Source organism: Streptopelia decaocto (assembly GCF_964273445.1).
Source record: "Streptopelia decaocto genome assembly, chromosome: 4".
NCBI classification, from domain to species: domain Eukaryota; kingdom Metazoa; phylum Chordata; class Aves; order Columbiformes; family Columbidae; genus Streptopelia; species Streptopelia decaocto.
The window spans coordinates 52584848-52609577 of record NC_138658.1 but is presented as its reverse complement, the minus strand read 5'-3'; the positions used below and the strand labels follow the sequence as shown (position 1 = coordinate 52609577).

At 38.1% G+C, this 24730-nt stretch overlaps 1 protein-coding gene across 1 annotated transcript in view; it reads left to right on the top strand.

Moving 5' to 3' along the window:
• The window catches only part of GRXCR1 (glutaredoxin and cysteine rich domain containing 1), a 38552-nt gene extending 15432 nt beyond the window's left edge, over positions 1–23120 (top strand). The window contains exons 2-4 of the mRNA XM_082051047.1: positions 12224–12463; positions 19815–19880; positions 22904–23120. Of these exons, the coding sequence (XP_081907173.1) occupies positions 12224–12463; positions 19815–19880; positions 22904–23083 (486 nt within the window). The 3' untranslated portion in view covers positions 23084–23120. The remainder of the gene's footprint in view (positions 1–12223; positions 12464–19814; positions 19881–22903) is intronic.
• Positions 23121–24730: the final 1610 nt, after the last annotated feature.

The window sequence follows — 24730 nt, the reverse complement described above, 5'->3', positions numbered from 1 at the left end:
GCAAATTATTTACATATAGTCATATACCTCATTACTTTAGTAAACACTTTGTTTCTGATGATTTTTAAAGGAATTCAACCTACATGAAACCGTGCAGGAGGTGAGACAGAAAGCTACGATGAGTGGGTACTGGGAGTAAATGATTAAACAGAAGAAGCTATTGGTGGGGAAAGCAAAGGTCTTTCTCTGAGATGATAAAGGTAGCTTAAGTGTCTGTGGATAAACCTTGCTGAGTAAAGTTGATAGGGTGAAATTATGTAGCATGCTTCTCAAGTTATGCTGCACAGGTACTTGAAAAGATGAAGCTAACCAAAAACCAGAAGAATTAGTGGAAATCAAGATCATGGCAAACGAGACTGGCTGGGATGTAGATACTCAAAGTAATAAGTTTTCAGAAAATCTCAGATGGTAGTTATGTAAGGTCTGTGTCTGTGAATAAATGGGATAGACTTGAGAGGAGTGAAGTATGAACACTGATATTGTAGAGGAAATTCAGGAGATAAATACTTGTGGAGAAAAACTGAGTTTATCCATGGGATGCTGGAGGAAGCTTCCTGCTATATGGATTCACAGAGACATCTTGGAGGGAATGGAAGACCTGTGATTGTCTATGTTTGGAAAGTTGTCTGGCAGCCTGAAAAGCTGGTGTGATGGTTGTGGAGATTCTCTGCAATGGTTTTAAGTACCTCATATTTTCAGAGTGCTTGTTCAGATAATTAGGTACTGTGTTCACTTGAATTCACAGAATTCCTTAACAAACCTACCAGAGAGGGAAACGATGCTTTGAATTCAGCACATTTCAGGCATAATCTGCAAACAATAGCAAGCTTTGAAGGTTTTGGCTCAGTCTTTTCCCGGCTTAGCTTGTGGTGCTAGTTTGCACCAGAAAGGCAGAGCTTATCTGAAATGCCGGCATTATATGTGCTCCATGGCAATGCACAGTGATGATCTTCACATGAAAGAATAAGATAAGTGTGACACTTTCAGCGAGTAACACATGTCCAGAAACCTGGAAACTGTTCACCGCAAATGCTCCTAGGCTTGATTTGGGGAGGCCTATCTGTTTAGTAGTGTGACTCCTCTGTGGGCCTCTGTCCCATTTTGGTTATTAATTATACACTCAGCCCTGCTGAAAGGTAACAAGGAGGAACTGGTTACTTCTGAGCTGGCACCGTGGAAATCTCCAGCTCCCAGCCATTCTTGCAGCCTGTCTGCAGCACAGGCTTGTAATTTTGACCTTTTGTAAATCTTATGAAAAGATAAGGGCTGCACTTAAATCAGTCCCTCAGTAGCTGCCAGAAATGTCAAGAGTGGCAGCAAAGTACCCTGTCTAGAGAGAATAAAGCAGAAAGCGAAAAGCAGAAGAAAGGCTTCTGCATGCCGGCAGTGTTGTAGTAAGTACAAGTCTCTCCTGGAGGCCTGGGGAAAACTGTGTTAAAGTCCCCAGAGATCACTTTGACCTGGAAGAGAGATGAGGAGCAATCGGGCTTGCTGGAGGGGAAGGGAAGCTTAGTCTGCAACCTGGTCAGTTCTCTGAAGTCAAGAGAAAGGAAAAAGGATTAGAGAAACATGACTTTTCAATAATAGCTTGAATTCAGAAGGTTTGGCTAAGCCAGATGAATGGAAGGAAATAGTTATTTTAGTACTGTACTGCAAAAACACCTGTTGGTGACCAACATAAGAATAATCCTTTTGTTCATTCTTTATTACAACTTAATTACAAATACCTATATTTTAACCATATCTGTGGTGATTTCTCTTTCAAACCTTGTTTTACCCAGAAGAACGTACTCTGGCATAATTTTCCACCAGAAGTTCAGTCCTGACCACAAAGGAATTTTAGTTTTGCAAAATTTTGGTGGTTTTTACCATTGAATTTTCCTGAATTCCTCCTCTCATCAGTATCTGACTGGCATAGCCTACTTCTTAAGAAGCGGTATTAAAAATTAATAAGCATCTGTAATTAGCATTTGCTTTATGGAGCTGAAGACCCAAGAAGCAAATCAGAGAGCTTACATCTCCTATAACACTGTAACACAATTTTGCAGAAGTATAGGTTTCAATTTCCTGATCCAGCGATTACATCAAACAAAGAGTAATTGTTTATATAGCCACTGGGATTGTTCAGCTGAAAGCCATTTATCAAACATAGCAGATAATCAAACGTTTCCTTTCTGTATTGTAGTCTAGGAAATACTGCAGTTTCACTCTATATAGTGAATGCTTTTTTGAATAGCAGAGCATTCCCTCCGCCATGCTTACTTTTATAGGGCTGAATCTTAGTTATCAGTTTGGACTGGCTAAAAAACTCCAAATGTGTCTGGATGATTAGTCAAACCAATTGATTTAAAATAATCATGCTAGAGTAATGCTTTCCATGTCTTACAATGGTTGATGTACTCAAAGAAACTAAAACAATGGGACAACAACCAAATTCTGATTTTAAGTGCTACTTAATCCAGGAGATATTTGGGTCCAGAGCCACATTTTTTAGATGAGATCATATTATAATAAGGCTAAAAGATAGTATATTATGTTTCAACTGCCTGCTTTGGTGCAAGGTCCAAGAGCAGAATTTGCAAATGAAGGAGAAAGTTATTGTGTGCCTTGCTAAAACTTGGTTTGCATGTTTCCTGACTGCTGCCTTAAAATCGCACTGGGAGTTTTCTGTTGTAAATGGCAAAGAACTAAATCTGTTTGTCCTAAAAAGTAAATGCATATTATATTTGCATGGCGATTGTACTGGTTGATGAAAATTTTTGAAATCAGTTTCTTTAGCTAGTGCTGTTTAGAAAACTGCACTGACCTGAATTATGTGTCAGATTTTTCTGATATGGACAGCGTCATAAATATTGTACTGGTAGTGGAAGTTTCAAAGTTATTGGCAGTTCAAATTCTGTACAAGCCAATTTTAAAAAGATTACCTGTAGTTTATTGCTACTTGCTTTATACTTTCTAACATTGTATTTTTCTTGGTATCTTTGGATGATGAGAGTGGAGCATGCTACCAAATTGAATCACAGAGGTCTCTGCAACAACGAAGGATTTTTAAATAATGAAAAAAAAAAAAAGAAATAAAGTCAGTTAAATAAGAAATATCCATATATTTTTTCTTGCTACCACCACTGGATTATCTGTGAAAGACTTTTCAACAGCATTATAAGGACAATATAATAGCATTTTGTTAATTAACACTGTAATTATATTTCACTTAAAAGGAACATTTCAGGCAGTTACATTAATAGATACAAACCCAGTATTTGATCAGGAGTGCATCATTTGAATGTTTTTCACCATACACCAGGATTATGTTTGAGGGCTTGAAAAAGAGAAACCACATTTGGACAATTTCATGACATCTGTTGTTTCCAGGACAATATTTTGGCCATTACTACTCCTTGCTCTAATAATTTCTTCTATTACTCTCTATGAAGAGATGCAATTGGCTGCTCAAAAAAAGGGATATGAGAGACAATACTTTGCTTGTTGTTCAATCCCCTAAATGCTTACATTTTGTCAGCTATAAAATACATTATTGTGCTGACTGAGCAGCATAAGATACTTCAGGGATCAAAAATACCCTAAAATTTCTTTGAAGCTGCTATATTTCCTTTGGAAAGAAAAAGATGAGATGTACTAATTTAATGACGACTGTCAAGATAGAAAGACTCAACAAGTGTAAACAGCTCAGCTGTTACCTATCCTAACTTATGCCACATATGCTAGACTACCAAAAGTAGCTTTATTGACATTACAGGATAGTCTTGGTGCAACTTGTCTGGCTTTGGGTCTCTTCTGCTGAACATGGAGAATAGTTCAAAGAACCGCATGATGTGAGAGGAGATTGCTGGGCACTCATTTTTCAAACAACTTCTACTGCCTCCTGTGAAGTGCTGAGGACAAAACTATTTTTGGTAGCTCTTGCTTCTTCCTGTTCAGTCTTTGTGGTCAGTGTCCTTGTGCAACAAAGAAATGCTTCTTCTTTCCCACAAAGCTATATAACATTGTCAAGGGTCTTCCCAGAGACTCTCTTTTTCTCTGGGAAGAATTTCTTGGAGATGTTGAACTGATAAGTATAAAGAGAGAGAAATAAGGAGTGAGCAAGCAAAAGATAGAAACAAGCATTATATCACAATGTTGTTTCTTCTTGAGAAAAGTGCAGACTAGGCTAGAATTCCAGGATTATCTTTTGCTTCTGATTTTTAAAGGTTTCACTTATTCCTATCACATACAGAATGGCATAAATAAACTAATAAGAAAATGCTAATAGACCTTCAAACACTTGATAAATAAAATCCAATTATGTGTGGACAGATACAGATCTTCTTTCAACTAGTTTGAACACCGTAACAAACGCCCTGGCATCGTTCCACAACATTGCTGTGCCATGTTGAACAGGACCTGCTTTTTTCCCCAGTCAGTGCCACCCCTGTAGCAGGCACTTTGACTTTAGAAAGTCTACTCAAGCATAGGCATCAGGGTCTAGCAGAGACCATGAACCTTAGGGAGATAACCTGTTCTCTTATCTAAGCCAGGGTCATCTGAGAGCGGGCTGTAGCCTGGTTGTATGGGTGTATGCTGGATGAACGGTACTGAGGACACTGGGAGATGAGCTCAGCTGTGGTCTTTGTACCTTCTGAATCTGCTGATAGCTGAAGAACTACAAAGAGCAGGGAGAGGCAGGGTCATGCCCTGCACTCTTTTGCTATGGCATTGTAAGTATATTTTCTGCTTTGAAATGAAAACACTTTGACATTCCTTGAAGAGCAGTCTGTGCCAGAGGATATGTGGGAAAGCCTGCAGCAGCAGAAAAAAAGACAAGATGTTATATTGTGTTATTTGAGGAACAGAAAGGGTCACAGCACACATATACATGGTGTTGGAGGATGGAAAGGCATCTTTTTTTTTTTTTTTTTAACTATTCACTCAAGTGATTTGAATGCTGATAATAATGTTATCAAAACCCCATATATTTTTGCATAAAATGGCTTTGGATTCTTTAAGATGAAAGGAACAATATAAATCTCATATGCAATATTATGATTACTTTTGTTATTTTCATCTGACACCCCTAAAATTGATACACTACCTGAAAAGTTACAAATGAATTACAGACATATATAAATATATCAATATCTTAGATATAATGAAATCCTACATCTACTTTATGCTGCAGTTGAACAATTTTGAGCACGCCAGCCTTAAGAAGGTAAAACAGTGCTATTTAACAATCAGCAATACGTGGTGGGTCTGTAGATGAGAGGATAGTTGCCTAGGAGTTAGAAGATAAAAGAATTCAGGTTCTTGCTGGATCATAGCCCTTCTCTATAACTGTTAACAGCCCCTCAGAACTGAAAATGAAACAGGAAAAAATGATATGTTTCATGCCCTGTGTTGGGACACTCAATCAGCCAGAGGAGCTTGTGCTCCCATACAGCATTTGGAAATGGATATATTCCTATGGCTGCTGTTTGTGGGGAAGGTGAATGCCAGAATACAGGCAGATAAAATGAGCACAAGTATTTGTGTTATTTTAAAACCTGAGAAAAAACAGTGACCTGATAACTTTCTTGGGGAAATCAAAACTAGTATCTATATAGTGGACTGTCCCAGACTCACTGGCTACCTTGTTTAGAAGTGCAGCTCTTAATGCCCTCATTTGCAAACTGATATTTGTAGCCTTCATCAGCTTGCTGATGGTTATGGGGATGATAACTGGTGATATCATATCACTGTCCCAGGGGGTTGCAGACTCCAAGTCCTACAGTTATAGCCCCTGTAATTACCAAAACTGGATAAGAAAAAAGGTAGTGTTTTTGCAGTGATGTATTTTAGAGAAGGTCAGTATATCCTTTGACTTGAGTGTATGACTTGCACTGTTGCAGATATTTAGCTTTTATTCTACTGAGCTCCACTAAAATGGAGTTCAAGATCTGAATTTTCCTGAAAATTGATATAGCGCCAGGTCCTTGAAGACAATGCAAACAGGACTACAGCCTTAAATGTAGTAAAGCACTTATGGGAGTGCTTAAACTTAAAGTTAAGTGCACACTGTGCTTTGCTGTGTGAGAGCCCATGGAGGGTTGGAAGTGCAAACAGTGAGGTGGAAGGGAATGTGATTTCATACCAAGAGTGCACACTGAAGCTGAGCATCACTTGCAGTTCCTCCTGTATGTGTAAATAGATGTTATATGCCAAAGAAAAACATTTTATCTTGGTCCATGAGGTCTGCATGTTGGCAGAGGTTGTCTGGCCAGTTAATCAATTCTTACTGAAAAATGTTATTAAACCTTTAATTTAAACCAGGCATCAGACAGTGACAGACAGAAGGGACTGGTTCACAACTCCATTAGCATTGTACTATGTTGTTGTGATGGCAAATATTGTCGTTTTCATTGGAACACAGACCTTCAATCTCCAGACATCTAATTCAAAGAATGTTGCATGTTTTCGTCTAAAGAGTGACATGATGAAAAGTACGCTTTTCATTAAAAGCTATACATTTTGAAAAATATGTGTGTTCTGATTAAGTAGCATGTGGAAAAACCTTGAAACATTTCGGTGGTAACTTTTAATTTAAAATAATATTTCAGAAAGTATTCATTACTTTAGTGTACATTTTGAAAGCCTTTTAAAAATCAAAAGCTAGTAAAAGCTTTTCAATCTTGCAGAAATGAAATGTTTAAATTGATATTATTTTTTTCTGCAGATTTTCTTCAACAAGAAAATCGTAGCTGTTTTCTTATCTTCTGTTTCTGAGTGGAAAATAAAGTAAAAAAGTCCAAAACAGATTGTGGTCAGAAAATTAGTGTAAGACCATAATTATTCTTGCCACTGAATTACTGACTGTAATTCAAGCTATTAGCTATGTAAATCCAATTATTAAGTGAACAGCTTAATTCAAATCTTGTAGAAATGCAAGCACATATAAAATCATGTACATGTATGCACATATATGCATACATTCATATGCCTAAGTATATGCATTTTCTCTTGCCTAACTTTTTCTTTAGGTCATTTACTCACTGAAGCATCTCTGGCACAGGGTTTGTAACATGGTCTAGATTCCTGCCTCAGCTGACTTAGTGGACAGCAGATACTCCTGCCTGTCTGATAGTATCTAATTACAAAGTCAAGGGGTGCATATTTCAGTAGCACACTCTGAGACACTGAAAGATGATATTCAGAGACAGAGAAGGGCATATCAGCCATTGATTTAGGTCACTGAAGCAATTCACTACTGTATGAATAACATTAGTTGAATGCTATGTCTGAACATAGTAAAACCCCTTAAAAATCTCATATGATTATGATTGGTTGACATTAACATTTCAGCTTTTGCCAAAGTATTGTACCAGCCCACTAGTCTTAGCAGAAAAAATATTCTGGCTTTCTTAGAATACAGTTCCTCACTTAAAGCAAAATATAGAGCTATGTTTTGGGGTTTTGTTTGTGTTGGTTGTTTGAAACAAGCACAGGAAAAAGATGAGTACTTTAAAAGAACCAAGTGTAAATTTGCAGGTTATGTCACCATTGAAACAGATTATATATGTATGTGAATGTAAATAGCTATTCTTTCCATGCCAATGAGATTAAAACACACATTTATACTTTCTATCCAGAGGGAGGATTAAAAAAAATAAAAATCTCATTATTACTTTCGTAGTGTCTCTGTCATAGTTGGCATTTGCAACCAAATAAAAATAAGGTTAACAACCTAATTCTTTTGCTGCTGGGCTTATCTGTTTACTTGCTTACAAACATGGTCATATACGTAGGTTTTAAAAAAGAAAAATCTTACCAGTGTTACCAGTAATCACTTTATGCCCCAAGGTCCAGCATTGGTCCTTACATCTCAAGTAGAAAAGCATTGGTTTGGACCGTGTCCTTTGCTCTGAATTTGCACCACAAAAATATTCACGTTATTAGTTTTGGTGCAAAGATAAAGAGCCACCCAATGTCCTCAAGGCACACAGAGAAATGTAATTAAAAATTATTTAAGAAAATGTATAGCCTCGGGAAAGCCATTCATCACAAATATGCTGAAGAAATAAACTACTATTATTTTTCAGTAATTCATTTTACAAATTACCCTCACAAATAGGCGTGTGAGTGATATCAGCTCAGACTGTGGAGACTGGTCAGGGCCAGGGTAGCGATGGGACCAGTAGAGAAACACAGACTGTTTTTGCTGCTGCTTGTGTTGCAGCTGGATCCAGATGCCGGGGATAAGACACAGCACAGGTCTGAGTCCTGAGACGTCTCAGGGAGTTTTACAGCACACATATTTAAATGTCTTTCAGAAGCACCATGGAAACACCTGACTGTTATACAATATTTTCAGAGCTACTGAGAAGTCTGTGATTATTGTCATGAAAGCTGTTAAACAGAAAAGGCAAATTCTTAAACACGTATTTTAGGAGTATGATTCCTAAATATTTCATATTTCTGTGGCTCCAGTAATGCACAGTTTTTAAAAAAGTACCTCGAAAAACAAATTGGAGATTCATCTATTCTGTAATATATTTGTTACCGTACACTTACACTGGCTACCAGGATTTCTTTTAAAAAAAGATTCAGGATGTCATGTTTCAGTGACCTTCTCTCTGTTTTATAATTTATTTCATTTACTGTCTCTTTTCTGTCATATTTTTCACCTTCTTATTTCTACATTTAGTTTGTCCTCCTCTTCCTTTGTCAGTATCCTGACATTTTGGGTTTTGCTACAATCTATTTTTGGTTATTTCTCTTTTGTCAGCCCTTTTCCAGTCTCCTGCATTCCTCTGTTTTGTTGCTTATCTGCTTGCTCTATTAAGCTTCCTCTTTTTTATCAGCAATTTCTTCCTTTGTTTTGTGGTCTCTCTTGATTCTAAACTCACGTATTTAACCTCATGGGATGACATCCGTCATACTGTTTACAGAAGACTTGCTCAGTTAAATATTATATTTTGTTGAAACCATGTCAGATGTATGCTGGTGGGATGGCCGAAGGATAGGCTTCCCCTAGTTGGACACCGAAGTGTAACTAACTCCTCATTTGGGAAAACCCTGATCCACCTAGTGGAGAAGTCTGGGAAAAGACTGAGTAAGGTGCAAAATAAAGATATTTAGGTTTTCTCATGTTCAACCATGAACAGAATTGAACCTGTGCAACAAATGCCTTTTCTCTCTAAACTGAGAAAAAAAGGGGCAGCTGTTCCTGTGTCACTGGGAAGGCATCTGTGCCAGGCAGTGATGCAGGTCATGCTGCTGCTGGTGCTGCCTACTTGAAACCCCCAAATAAAATGCAAGTTCTTCAGGCTGATGCAGTAAAACAGATACTGCCTTCAGAACCTTTGGGAGATGACAGCACTGTGCTGGTAAATTATCCTTGTAAATAATTTCCCTATAAAATCTTAAATCCCTTCCTTGGCACTCTTTCTACATGGACTCTTTCTTTGAAGCACACTCTTGTTCCATGTGCATGGGGTTTTCTGAATCTGACACAAAAGTAGCCACCTCAGACCAAAGATTTCCATAAGCTTCAGGTAAAAATGAGAATCCCATTTACAGAAAGTGTAAGAAAGTTCTCAATTTAAGTTGCTCTGCATCTTTTGGTTTGTTCATCAGTCCGACTTCCTCAGTTTGAGTAAAATTCTGTCTTGCCCATTAACCAGAGAATCACCTTCTGTTAAACTTCAGCTAAAATTTCCTGTGCATTTGTGAGCTGATGATTCTAATTTGAAGTTTGTTATTCAAAATTGTAAAAGTTCATTTTCTAAAATGTCTTTCTATCTATTAATTTCTATTGCTTGTCATTTATTATGTTTTTGCCACAGTTCCAACTTAGGAAGGAAAAGCACAGTGTTCAAACATTATTCTGCTGATTTACTTCAATAAGGTATTCTACTTAGTCAATATTACAGGCTGTAGCCATTGAGTTGGGTAGCAAAATAAGAATTAGCATAGATTTTCATTAAGAAACACTCTACATGTCTCTGTCTTGACTCCTATTCTTAATCACCAATGCGGTTCCAGGCAAGTGACAGGAAGGATTTTCTTGGTATAACAAAGTTCTACCAAAGACAAGTTCTGTTTGATGGTAACACAGAAAACAAGGTGTTTACTAAAATTTCCCTAAAGAGTTATTTAGTTAATGCTCTTGATACTTCATTGCAGGGCAAAGAAGGGTATTCCTTTACTGCCACAGTAGGAAAAAAATAAAGGAATAAACATAAAAGTAACTCTGCATACACACCTTCTACTTGATATCTTTCCAGATCACTTTACAACTTTCCATTTTTCCGTCTCTTCAGCTGCTTATTTGTATGCTGTAGGGACACCACAGTCCTGATGCTTCACTAGATAATGACTGTATCTGTGCTGCCAGCCTCTGGTGTCTGGGAACAAAGAGCATTAGAGATTAGAGCTATGAAGGAGCAAGAATTTCCATCCTATTGAATAGTTTTCCACTTCAGAATGTTTTTTCACTCCAAAGAGGAGAAAACAATAAGTATGTGAAGTTATCTTTTTGAAGAAATGTTTTAAGAACTCTTGGTTACAACTGAAAATGATGAACTCCTGTTCCTTCCAGCAACCCATGTGTGATTACTAAAATATTTGGCAGTGTTTATGTAGAGTACTTGTCCTTTAAATACAAGATGAGCAAATCCTCTCACTTGGAATGTGTGAACAATATACTGGAGAAGAGTCAGCAGTATAACTGATTTTCAACACAGAAAACAGGCTGGAGGAAAGTAGCCCACCTTTTATAACATTTGTTCCTAAAATTGAATTTCTGACATCCATTCACAGACAAATAAAACTGGTGTGTCACAACGTGCTTCCTTGACAGAATAGGAGACGGAAAACTGTTGTGTTCCATATGTTTCAATTACACTTTAAGTGAAATATAAATGATCTGTCAAATGCAAGTGTTTTTCCTGAGTACTCTTCATTGCACATTTAGCCTTCGGAACACCTTTCTGAGCAGAATATGTTTTTTGCAATGACTTTTTTTTTTTTCTTCTTTTTTTGGTGCATTTATGTATTAAGAGAAATCATTACTTTGTTATTTGGCAAAATCTGCAATGGCAACTGCCAAATTTTACAATTGAGTCTTAACAGTTATTGCATGAAATAGTTAAAAACTTATATATTCACCCATCAAAGTTCATTTTCCATAGGTTACTATGGTGTGTTACAGGTATCCTTGCTTTTTACATTCTAACTAGTGTTTTTACTCCTGGAATACTCCTGAAATAATTAAATATAATTTGCTGAACATAATGGATAATTGGAAAAGTTTAGAAACGCCTTACCACCTTTTTAAAAAGGTAGTATTTATAGCTATTTATCTGAACATAATATGTTTGTTTAGAGCAATGATTCTCAGGCTTTTCAAAAATGTACCACTCTCTACTGGGCAAACTAATCCCTGTGGTATTTACACTTCCTAATAGTTTTCATCCCAGCAAGGAAAGATGCAACATAAACTTTTACATACAAAGAACTGGGATAAAAAGTCAAATCCGTATTGTGGTATGAAATTTTTTACAGCTAAGGGAACTGCCTCCCCCAGTTGCAGTGGGCTTTGAATTGGACACTGAATATGCACAAAATGTACTGTTTCATTGTTGGTTGGATGTTATGACTAATTTGACATGGATCCACACTAAAAATTAGGGGTACGTCTGTCCTCTCTGCAATCAGAATGTAGATCAATGTGGAGAGACATAAAGGATTCTGAGTTAATGTTGGTTCACGGATGATGAAGCTGAGCTTTGGCTCCTGTCCTTGATTAAAGGAGACTGTCAGCAACACCTCAGCTAGCAAGTTTAGACCTAGTCTGGGTACTACCAGACTGTGTTTGTGCAAACATGAGCCACGGTTATAACAAAATCAGACATCAACAAAATGGTGATGATTTATTAATGTTTGGAAGTCAATCAGGATCTAAAATATATCTGTTTCTGAAAATGTTTAACTTGGTTCACCATCTTTAAAACTTTCAAAAAAAAGTAAAGTTGCACCTTACTTATATAAACAGCTTAAATTGCCTTGAGTTGTTGGTTGCAAGAACCTAATTCCTCCCCTTCCATCTTTCAATTTGAAAAAAGTATAATCTTGGATTGTGTTTTCAAGATACAAAGATTTGGCTTAAGTAATATTTTTCATGAAATTACTGAATAATTGGAAGCTATTAATACCTTACTGTATGTAATGGTAACTATTTTTTTTCCAGGTATCTACAGTGCCAGAGTTTGGCCGCATAGTAATTTATACTACCAGCCTTCGTGTGGTGAGAACCACTTTTGAAAGATGCGAACTGGTTAGAAAGATCTTTCAAAATCACAGAGTTAAATTTGAAGAAAAAAACATTGCTCTGAACAGCGATTATGGAAAAGAACTAGATGAAAGGTGCAGGAGAGTCTGTGAAGTTCCTTCACTCCCTGTTGTGTTTATCGATGGCCATTATCTTGGGGTAAGTAAAGCATAAGCCTATGTTTTGTTCTGCAATCTGGAAGAACAGATTAAAATCTTGATTAATGAATAAGAAGCAGGGTTTTTAGAAAATTGTTTGCAATGCTGGAATGGTGGGAACAATCAAAGACAGAGATCCCTCTGTGATATCTGCAGCACAGATCCACAGTGATAGGTTTGATCTGAAGATGCAAAAGGCTAAAATCAGAGGCTATCAAGAAGGAAATAAGATGCAGTATTACAATCTAAGCCACACAGTGTTTCTTTAAAAACAGTTTATCTTTGTAGTTGAAACAATGAAAATCTAGAGAATATGATTTTTTTTTCCTCATGGGAACCTGTATGCATGATTGACCAAGGAAGACGAACACACATAGCATAAACCTGTCATTTAGTAATATCTGTGTTGAATATGAAACTAACAGGTTGGAGTGTCAGACCTTATGCATTGAATTTTATATGATGTAGTCTGTATCAGGCATTTGCAATCACCTGAACATTGTTTAGGGACAGAATTGATCAATACTTTATTTTAGAAAAGTCTAGCAGTAAAAGAGAGACAAAGCCAGCCCAACTCTGACCTGTTGCTAAACATAAACTCCAAATAGAAAACTATAACTATATACTCTGGTATTCAGAGTCTAAAAGCCTCTTGATATGTGAAATCACCTTTCCATTAAGAGCAGCCTGTACTTTTGAAATGTATTTCTCAGAAACTGAAAAAATCAGAGTTTACAAGAAAAAGATTCTGGAAAGTGGCAAAAAGAAAACAGCTTGAGAGCTCAGTGAAGGTATTTGTCTCCAGCAGTAAAGAGCTAGCAATTAACACCAACAGCGAAACTGTGATTTGTGAAGGCAAACTATATTTACACACAGCAGGGTTATTGTGTTTGTATTGCTTAACACTTTCATTTTTACAAAAGATTTAAGTAATGGAATGAAATGTAATTACCAATCAGGGCATAACTGATATTGGGCCTGTATAAACGCTTGAATACCCTTTCTCCCCTTTCTCCTCATCCCCTTCTTAGTTCTCAGTGGCCTCTGCCCGATGCAGGAGTCCCTGAGCACTCTAACAAATGCATTTGCTGGCCCAGGGCTCACCAGACCACTGCAGCAACTGCAAAATTGTGACTGTGCAGAATATTAGCAGGCAGTGAATTTTACTTCCTAGTAGAGGATGCTTTTATCAAAAGCCTGAGTTGGAGAGTTCTCCAGCCAGCCAGGAACTGGAGTGCTTTGTTCAAAAGTGGCCTAAAATACAACAGGATTCAGGCTAAGTTTTGCTCACATAATTATCATGTTAAAAATAAAATAGTTATAACCCACTCCAAGAAAAACTCAGTCTGTGTGTGACCAGTTAAAATGCTGAAAGGGATTGAATAAATTGCTTGCTCAGCTCTAGATGAAGTCTGGCTACAGTCATTTTGGTATGATGGATGGCCCGTTAATTCACCAGATATTTTTGCTTGTTTTTTCAAGATCATGGGACATTTTTCTTTTAACAGAGGAGCAACAGTGGAACAAGCAATACAGACTCATTACAATTATTTAAGTATTGTGTGAGATATTTTGAAGACATATAGAAAGGAAGATGAGTTAGGAAGCTAGCTGTCTGTGGGAGAGATAAATCTAGCTCTTCAGCTACCTGCTGACAGGTACTCAACAAGTTTTACCTCCTGTAGGTAAAAAAAAATGAAGAAACAATTTGATGTTCCGGTCTACAAACATCTATTAGAGCACAACAACTCTGTTCACATTGTTTAACACAAGAAAACAAAAAGTATTGATCTGCTAAAAAACAGAACAAAATCAGACTTGGTGGTTGTTTTTGTTTTGTTTTTTATTAAATTGGTGAGGCACACTGTGGTTAAATGGAGCAGATTGTAGGAGAAAATTAAGGCCATTCCATATAACAACAATATTATTTGTGAATCTGGTCTGCGGGCAGGGTGCAGACCAGAAGACACCTGCTCTGCTCGCGGCTGGCCAGGATGGTCAGCCCTTTGCTCTGCGATGTGCAAGCCCTCAGCTCTGGTCATGGACGAGGCTTCCACTCTCTGCTGCTCTCCACTAATTATCATCATATTGGGGAGCATTGCTGCTTTGGATCTGCTGTTACAGCATCACTCTCTCGTCTGTTTTAGTTGAGATGAACCAGGATGGGAAAAAAAAGGTCAATGTCAGCAGAGTTGGCTCGGACTGCCAATGGGAGCACCACAGCTGGTGGAGTGATGGGAGGGGAGAGCCCTAAGGTGAACCTGTCACTTGCCCTGGCAAGGGATCTGTGTCCACACACTCTGCTAAATGTGGCAAACTCCATTATTTTATGGCAGTTTTTATTTTTCTGTGCATGTCAAGAAGGTTACAAATGTTTAACCAGCCTTCCAGGCCACAGCTATGTCAGTGCCTGGTGGATGTGGTGCCTTCAGACAACAGTGTGTCAGTGACTCCAAAGGTAATAAGTTGGCTGAAGCCTCTGCCGGGCTTCTGTTTCATTAAAATGAGGTTGAGAACTAATTACAGAATTTGGTCTCATTGGTAACAGTGGACATTTCTATAATGCCTTTCATAATAATTATCTTCAGATATGCAAATGTAATACAGAAATCCAGAAGCCTGATGTGTAGGTAAATTAATCATGCAATATTTTTTTTCTCTCTCTTTTCCTGTCTCTCTTTTTTAAAATCTGGAATAGTTATTTCCTGGCAAATCCCTCCCTAAAGGAAATTGCTTGTAGCAATACAAAGGAGAACCTTTATTGAGCCAGGCACCTTTCAATGAGTCATGTGGAGAAATAACAAAAACCCCTTATTAAAAGATGAACTGTTTTGAAAGGCAACAAGATTATTTTTAATGAGATAAATGTAAGAAAACCAGCAGAACACAGCATATGTGCGTCTGATAGAGTATATGATATCTGAGTGGTTCAGAAGCACAGACAAGGTTGTTAAAGCACCATGGGCTCTGTGGATAAATCTTTACAGTGTTGGGGAATTTATCATTGCCTGCACAGGGGAAATAAAACAAACATGCCACTTGGGCAGAAGCAATAGAAAAATTATATTTAACCCTTGTCAAGCAAAGTCCTGCATGCTGCAATGCAGCAGGTTTTTAATCTTCTCATTTTTTTCAGGATTGAATCATTGCATTTCTTGACACACACTGTCTAAATATCAGTCTTTCAGGAAATTACAGGTTCTTTCTGCAGCATGTTTTTTACCAGCTGATCTAATGTCCCCTTTTCACCTGAGGCTGTCTCCATCTGAAATGGAATTATGCCATCTGCTGGGACGCTGAAGCAGAATAAAAAATTACTTCCAAAAACCAGAACGCAACACAGAAGAAAAAAAAAAAAGAAAAAAAGGTGGAGCATTCATTTGCTCTTTTACAAAGGCATTCAGGACTGTTAGAGGTTTATGCTATATGAAGACCCACTCTGCTAGAAAGGGATGCACATAAAAAAGGGCAAATAGAGTCATATTTAGTAAACATGTCAGCTCACTGCATAATAGTTTTAAAATATATTTATTTTATTTTTCAATTTAAATATGAGACTGAGTTCAGTGTTCACCAGCCATACGAACATACTTGTATCTTTTTCAAATATGTGATTTTTTTTTTTCTGAAGAAACTGTTTCCTATTTACTTTTCCCAGCTGTAAATGAGATTTACAGTAAAAGTATTTTATTTGACTCATTGGTTATGATTATTTCCAAAGAATGATGAGGCCTTTTTGTAACTGACTTTTAGAAAATATCTATGTAACATATTTTTTGTAATACAAGTGGTAACGGTTCCTTTTTTATTTCTTTCCAGTGGCCATATATGATTGGTAGCTCACAATTGTCTCTATGTTTTGTTAAATATGTTCTCCTAGTGTTCTCTTATTGGCGTGGATATGAGTGGCCCTGTGGCAGTAAAACTATGATGTAATTGTTGCATCGAGTCACCTAGCTTTTTCCCACTTGCTTCCTCAATTTTGCAGGATTAGGGGCGTTCAACTAATCTGATGGTTCGTTGCATATCAAATCCAACATTTCTGGTGCTGGTAGTATACTGCAGTGTCAGTTTTCTCAGTTTATAGTCAGTTTTCCAGGCATTTGATCACAAATGATGCATGTCTGCTGTCAAAGGGCCCCTCTTTGTGAGAGGTGTAGTGTTACAGTCTGAAGAGCATGTGAGCTCTGGGCAAAGATGGGGTACATATAGCTTGTCTCCTTGCTAAGCCATGGTGAAAAACATGGCAGGTCCAGCTGGGGTGGGGTGTGTGATTGCATTCTGATGCCTTTAGCAAGTGCTCTCACTTGTAAACTTTGAACAAGTTTATTTTTGAAGAAATAAGGGATGCATTTATCTGCACAGCAAATGTGTCCACAAGAGAGATGTTTCAGCAGTGAACTGGTTTTTCTCTGTATATAAGGAAGAATGGGGAAGAGAGGCCGCTCACCAAAATCAGCATGTATTCTAGTAGAAATGCACAGCCATATATCTACAGGTATTCCTTGATGAAGAATTACATTGTGAAAATGGTAACGGGCTACATACAAGATAGGTGAGCAACAGATTGATTTAGTGACAGGACAGGGCCAGAGCAGTGGGACACTTGGTAGAGCATGGATTTGTCCTAGTTCTGCAATTAGTGGGACAATACCTGAAATACAGTGCTAATTTCCAGACATTTTCAAGAGAAAAATGAGAAAATATTTTGAAGGATGAAAATGTTCTAGAAAAACTGTTAAGTGATTTAGCCAAGTCTGTGGAATTTCCTTGCCAAAAGAAGGGTAAAGACCTGACTGGAGCCCCTGGTCTCCTCCACCATGGCAGAGAGCTATTGAAGTTAATAGACAAAGGATTCACAGGATGGTGCTTTGAAATTTAACTGGTTAACAAAAGTGAAAATCACTTCTCTCTGCTGCTTCTCTAAACATTATGGCCTCTGTCACTTGTGCTCCCTATGTGACTCTTAGCAGGGACAGACTCTTTACATTTCACATCCTTTTGTGGGTAACTGTGGACTGAACACAATCTAGGAAGAAAAAGAAAGCCATCGCTTTCTGGTCAGAAAGCAGATATTGGACTTAAGAGCTGCTTTAATCACTCTATTAATTACGGACTCTCTGTGTTAAGATTCACAGATCCAAAGGGAAGGCTAACCTCTGCAAATAACTTTTTCTCAAATATCACTTGAGGCAGCCAGTAATCAGAAAAGACATTCTGAAACTGGCTGACTGACTGAATGTCATGTGAAATATAAATCCTTTACAATATGAATCTATAATAGGAAACCTGTCAGGCTTTTAATTATACTGCTGTAAAAGCCAGTCAGCATTATCATACAGCATCACTGTAACATGGAGCAGAAGTCATAGAAATGCCTTTGCCAACTGTTGTCACAGAGAAGAGATCCTTCCCTAAATGAGGGCAAATTTGGCCTTTCTAGCTTATGGAGCTTGCAGTGCTGCAGAGACATCAATAAAGCTGCAAATCCATAACGTCATTGCATCAGATGGGCAGCGCAAGCTTTGTCCTAAGCTTCTGTAGTGTATTCAGGCCCTGAGCTAATACTCCATGGGCCGCCTTGGCAAATCCTCGCTTTGTTGTGCCAGTCACTCCTGTTGCCTGTTCTGTGTGAAAGCAGAGAAAGACTAGAGGGCAAGCTTGAAAGAGGCCAACAGGCTGCTAAAAGCTGCTCTGCTGGGGACAGGGAGCCCTAATGCATGTGTCAAAGCTGGTACACTCTGTGCCCATGATCTGTAGCAGATTTCGATAGCAGTCAGCACACGTAAGGCTAGCTGATCTGTCTCCTGTAGTCTTCTGTGACTAATTAACCACAATTAATTACCTTGTAGATTCTTTTCTAAAAAAAATCTCTTTGAAAGTGTAGCACTGTAAGAGTAGCGTTCACTGAAAAAGTGGCATTCACATCCACTAAAATATTAATATTTTGCTTTTTAACTGAAATGAATATCATCAAACACAGAGTCAAGAGTGCTTTCTTTTTGTACAAAGCCAGAGCAGAAAGACTTTGCACAGGGAAACTACCCTTAGTAGGGTGATACACAAAATGTTTTGCAGTGTTTTTGTGGCCCTTAGTGGGCTTTTGTGCTACACAGTTGTAGCCTCTGGAGTCCCCAGTGAGGCACTGTGAACGGTTGGGCACTAACAGGCACAATAGTGACCAATATGTGTTCCCTGTGCTCCCCATCAGCCCTTCCTGTGCCTCCCAGTAACCAAGAGAGTGATGCTGATGGTGAGCTGGGGCTGAGGACCCCTTTGCCTGACTGTGGGCAACTCAAAGTAATGGCCAGTCTCAGTGTCCCTCGGCATCTCAGCCCTGTGTCAGCGTCCCCCCACACCACCCAGCTCATGCCAGAAGTAAACCCAAAGGTGAAATTTAACAGTCTGGCCATGCAGAGACCAGCAAACTGGAGCATCGCAGTGGCATGAACCTACCACCTGGTCTAGGTGTAGCAAATCGCCCTTAGCAGTGAGTAAGGGCTGTGCAGTTCCCTCCATCTGTGCCTCAGTTTTCTCACCTTCTGTTGGTTTCTTGTGATCCACTGATTAAAAGTGTCTTTAAATGTTTGGCAATATTTAGTATTCAGTGAGTTTGGTTATATAAGTGAAGTGGAAGCATTCAAATGTAGCCCTCTAATTAGAAGAAAAAGGAAAAAAAAAAGTTTTACATCATCTTTGACATTTTCATTTTGTCTACAATAGTTTCTTAGCATTTCCTTTCAGGAGGAAAAAAGAAAAACCACTTCAGTACCACCGCAGTTCAGATGACAGAACCCCCCAGAGACCTAACGTACTCAGACTAAATTATTATTATTCATTGTTGTGTCTGACTTTAATGTTGTTACAGTATTTTCATTACCCTTTTTCTCCTTGTGTTATACATTAGGCATATTATGTCTTAATTCAGTGCTCAGCTGCCAGAATATTTGAAATGCAATTTCCTCCTCTCATTTTGCTGCATTCTCTGATGTATTGTATATTTATATAATGGTAATTATTGACATGGTAACTAGACATATTATTTATTCTGTCAGGAAGCATATAATGTAAAATAAAGTGGGTCCAATCAGAATTTCCAAGCTGTGTCATCTTTTACAAAAAGGCAGCACAATACGACACCTGGTAATGAACCTCAGACACTTCTATCAGAATTGCAATTAGATTGTCCTTGTCCTTCTAGCTTTCCTGAGGTTGACCTAATTACAAAATACTTAATGTGAGTCAAATTTGTACTCAGAATGTTTAAATTTTCAAGACCACATCTTCTAATCATCTCTCTTTTTTCATGCTGCAGTGGCTGAACTTTTTCTTCTTCTTCTCCTTACTAATAGGGTGCTGAGAAAATTTTGCTAATGAATGAATCTGGAGAACTGCAGGATCTCTTAACCAAAATTGAGGTAATTGTATTTCTGCAAATAATCATACAGAACATACATCGAGTATTTGCAATTGAGAACTTTTTTTAATCAGTTCTTTTTCTTCTGTTATAAACTGATGATCCCAATAGTGAGTGCTTTTTGTTTGTTTGTTCGTTTTATTTTTGTTTGTTTGTTTGTTTTGTTTATTGTTTTTTATTTTTTGTTCTTTCCTTTTGCATGAATTATAGCACAATATCACAGCCCATTAAGTTTGAGAAAACATGAATGTCAATAACATCAAAACAAAATGTCCATCTCTATTTTCTCTTAGTTTTGCCACAGCAGGAAAGGCAAGTCATGTTCTTTTTCCTATAACTTTTGACATTTTCTTTGGTGTTTAACCTTCACCATGCTCTGGAGGAGTCAGGTCTCTTGTGTGGATGCTGCATTGCTTCTCTGTGTACTGCAGTGAACGCACTTGGAACCTGCAGTCCTAGATTCTGGTTGGACCTCAAGCTGGACATCTACAAAATCTAGGCAAATACCAGAAGTTTCCAGTTACACCAATTTGCCTTTCTGCAGCTCTTAGTTTGCCTTATCTGTTCAAGTTCTCTGGGTTATATGGAAAGCTGTGTCCACAGAAAAGGAATGTGTTGCTATTAATTATCTTGTTATTTTGAAACCACCCCTAACCAAATTAAGATAACACAAACTTCAGAAGTATGTAACATCAACATTGAAAGTAGATAATGAGAATATATTTGTAAAAGACACTGATGAAAGCACAAAATAAAGCTGCATCTAGTCGATTTAGCCCCAAGGTTTTTCTTTCCCTGCATTTAGCCAAACTGCAGCATACGTTTTCCTAACATGCTTTCAGTAACTCTTTGTATACCAAACATCTTTGAATTTATCACAAAACAAGTAACTCTTTTCATGAAGCATGTTGGCTTCGTATAGCCAGTCTCCCTCCTGAACTCCTCCAGAAGTTCCAATGAGGCTGAACCCAAAGGTTGCTCATCTCTGCCTTATTCAGGAGGTAGGTTTAACACAATCTGGTAAAACATGAACTGCCTCATCCCTTTGCAGTGGAGAGAGCACCTTCTGCATTTGTCTGGCCTGCTCCTTAACTCAGCAAAGTTTCCCTTGCCTCATGACTCAGTGTATGTATTTCTGTATAAAATGCAGAAGAACCTGCTGGACATATTGAACCACATTGAATATCCAACTGGAAGCTATTAAGCAAATGTATGCATATGAATAAAGCAGGCAGCACCCTTGTTGTCTGACTAGAAAGGTTAGCTAATACACCTCCTTAATGTTTTTCATTACTTTGGAATGAAATGTCCCCAGATCCTGCTTTGGGAGGGGTCCTACAACATTACTGCCTAGCCCAATGTGTGTCCTAATCTTGGGACAGAAAACATACCTAAAATAAAAACAATGCCGGACTACAGCAGACGATGATAACAGCTTACTGAACACAAACACCACTCCAAACACTTTTTTTTTTTTTTTTTTTTTAATTTGCAAAAATGGCTTTGCTACAATTGCAAGGATCAGTCAGGCTTCTTCCATACTGAACATGCAGAAAGTGGTTACATAAGCTGTCATCTGCTCAAGGAGGAAACAGCCATTGTTCAAGGAACTGAGATAAAGAAATTTTGCATTTGGTTTTTGTTAGTTCCCTTAGCTACATGGCTATTTACAAGTCTAGCAAGCAATAATGAATGGAAAGATTCAAAATATTATTCTCTTAAAGCTTTGAGATTTTTGCAGCAATGTCATAAATTATGACAACTGTGGGGACTCCTGAGATAAAACGAATGCTAATTTTACATTAAATAGTGCCAAACGTTGTCACTGGAGGGGCTAACAGTAAGAGGAAGAACTGTTTTCCCAGTAAGGAAGAATGGCAAGTTTATGAGCTACAGGACAAAAAACAAAAAAACCTTTTTTTTTGCATGTTCAAGTTGTCAATAGATAAATGCTATTATTAATGGTTTTGCAGAAATCTCTTCAGTTTTCTTGATGAAGATACAGGAAGGACTATATTATCTTTATGTATTTTAGTACACCCTGGTAATAATTTGTGATTAATTTTTTAGTGGTGCATAATTCCTCAGTCTAACACTAGCAGCAACTATATGGATTTTTGTTCTTCCCTTGTAACTAAATCTGTAAAGTCTTTACTCAACAGTGCAATGTTAAAGTCACATATCTATGCTGTGGTAAGTACCCAATATGAGGTACATTTCATTTCTCTGATACAGAACTTTAAGGCAATCATTAACCAATTAGCAACATTTTCAGCAAGTGAAACTTAAAAACATCTTTGAAATTTCTTCTTGTGTTTTCCATTGTCTTTAATCCAATACAAAATAGAGGAAAATTATTGTTTTACTCAGGACAATTAGGGGACCCTAAGCCTTGCTCGCAGCACTTTTCTCCAGGTATAGCTGTTGAATAATGATGATATTTCTTCTTTACACTTAAAGCTTCAGCATTCTACACCCATAAATATGAATACACCACTTAGTTCCTCAAGCACTGCTTGTCAGAAACTATGAATTGCTTTTTGATATGATCAAGTATAACTGTAATAGGAACAATATCTTCAGCATGAGCATGCAAATGCTAAAAGTAATAATATCTTAACATACAGCATAGAAAATATAACACCAACATAAACTGCCCAGAGTTTCGATTCAATCAACTGCAATACCTCCTAGAATTGATCTAGACCTAAACTACATCAGAGTAACGTGTGCAAGCTTTCCTTTAGCTAGCTAGTTTGGCAAATATAAACACAGGCTGCTAAGGGATGATGTGGCTGATGAATCTGCAGTGAGCCTCTCTGACCGCTGCATGTGGATCTGACCAAACGAAAAGGGAGAGGTACCAGTCTCTCATGCTGGATACTTTGGGATGGGGTGGTGGGTATTGCTCAAGATGGGAACCAGAATGTGCATTCTTAGCTGTCTTGAAGCCCTTATTGTCCTAGAGCTTATGGTGCTTGATGAAGTAACATTTTTGCCTTTCTCACTTTCTTCTTTGAGCAGAGAGTTCAGCATCCTCATGAGTGCCTCTCTTGTGGGGGCTTCGGATTCCTGCCGTGCTCAGCGTGCCATGGGAGCAAGATGTCTGTGTTTCGGAACTGCTTTACGGACTCATTCAAAGCCCTTAAGTGTACTGCTTGCAATGAGAATGGTCTACAGCGCTGCAGGAGCTGTGCAGGCTAAGACTGGCATCTCCACATGTACAAACTGATTTTATGGCACTGCACCAGTTTGTAATATGATTTTTTAAAATTAACCTGTTTATCCAATTCAGTCAATAAAAATCCATTTGTAGTATACTTCTGCTGGTACGATCATTCGAGCTATTTAAACTAAGGTCACAGCCTGTAACATGTACTCTGAAATGTATTTGTCTACATTCTTTATAGAGACATTTGTAGTCTGCAAATCTTATAATATTGTCACCCTTTTGGATATGAAGTCTTCCCTTTTTCTATAGGGGATCATCACCAATAGTATGTGTTTCTTAATCATGCCCTCCGTATTACAGCAAATTGATTAGACTAGATGATCTAGGGGATTGGACTAGATCGAGGTCCATTCCAATCCCTAACATTCTGTGATTCTGTTTGAAACTTAACCTTCAGATAATTGAGTAGCTCCTGCTTTCAAGATCAGTGAGAATAAGTATTTTGTGATGTGGACTAGCCCAAGACCATTCTACTCAGTACTTACCTGAAAAGTCTCCATGGCTAAATTGTGGCCTGAATTCTAAGTGGCAACAAAAATATTTCTTAAAAGTCCTTTAAATCATCTTTCTCTTTTAGTACAGTGTGTACACATACGCAGGCATGTCGCAAGAAGAGCCAGAGGCCATGAATGCATTGCAAAGAGCAAGTTTTATTTTAGATACCTATCTACTGGGGGATCTCCGAAGCCACACCTAAGCTGCCAGGCAGAGGTGATACAGGCGGGGACGCAGGTGCTGTAAGTTCAGCCCTGGTAGAAGATCGCCGGGCCTGCTGAGCTCGCCTGTATTTCAAGGCTTCAGGCAGGTGCAGCCTTCCGCTCTTTCTCACAACAAAGCAGGAATCTCAGACATAGTGACAAGGTGCCTAGAGTTTTTCACAGGCCTATGTTATCTAACACAGAGGTTCTACTCATCAAGCACACAAGATCAGTAAAAAAATTAGTGCGATGTATGTGCTTTTTCTACAGACAGGTGTAAGTCACTTGAGCATATTTACATTTAACTAACCTCCTCGTCAATCTTGCGCTATATTCCCATACATACTGCTTTGCATTTGGTAGTAAATTAATGTTGTCAGAAAAAGTTACATAAACAGTTAACATAGTAGATATTGATAAATACTGCTGTTCTATCTCCGAGCTTTATGATCCTGCATATCACAATAGATCTTATAGTGATCAAGAAAGAACATAATTGAAGATGAGATTTCTGCTTTTTCATCTTAGTAACTGCTGTGACTTGACAGCTAGCCTGGTGTGAGTCTTTTAGGGCAGCTCTTCTCTCCAGGAGGGCCACTGGTCTATGCCCAGACAACTCCAGCACTGTATTTACCTTTGTCATATTCAATAGGTTTCCCCAACGCAAGCACAAGAGAATTAGTCAGTGATTAGTCTGACTGAACTCTGGGCTCTCCATATTGATCATATTTCAGTTTGGAGGTGTATTAGCATTCATGCACTCCAACAGAGTACTTTTTAACAGAGTACTTTTGTGGATCACCACATTCTGACACTGACATTCTTACATTGACATTGCACATCTTTCTCTGTTCCTGCTGTATGTCTGTACTGGCACAAGCAATACAGAGGTTTAGCAGCTTGTTGACATAGGTAGTGGCT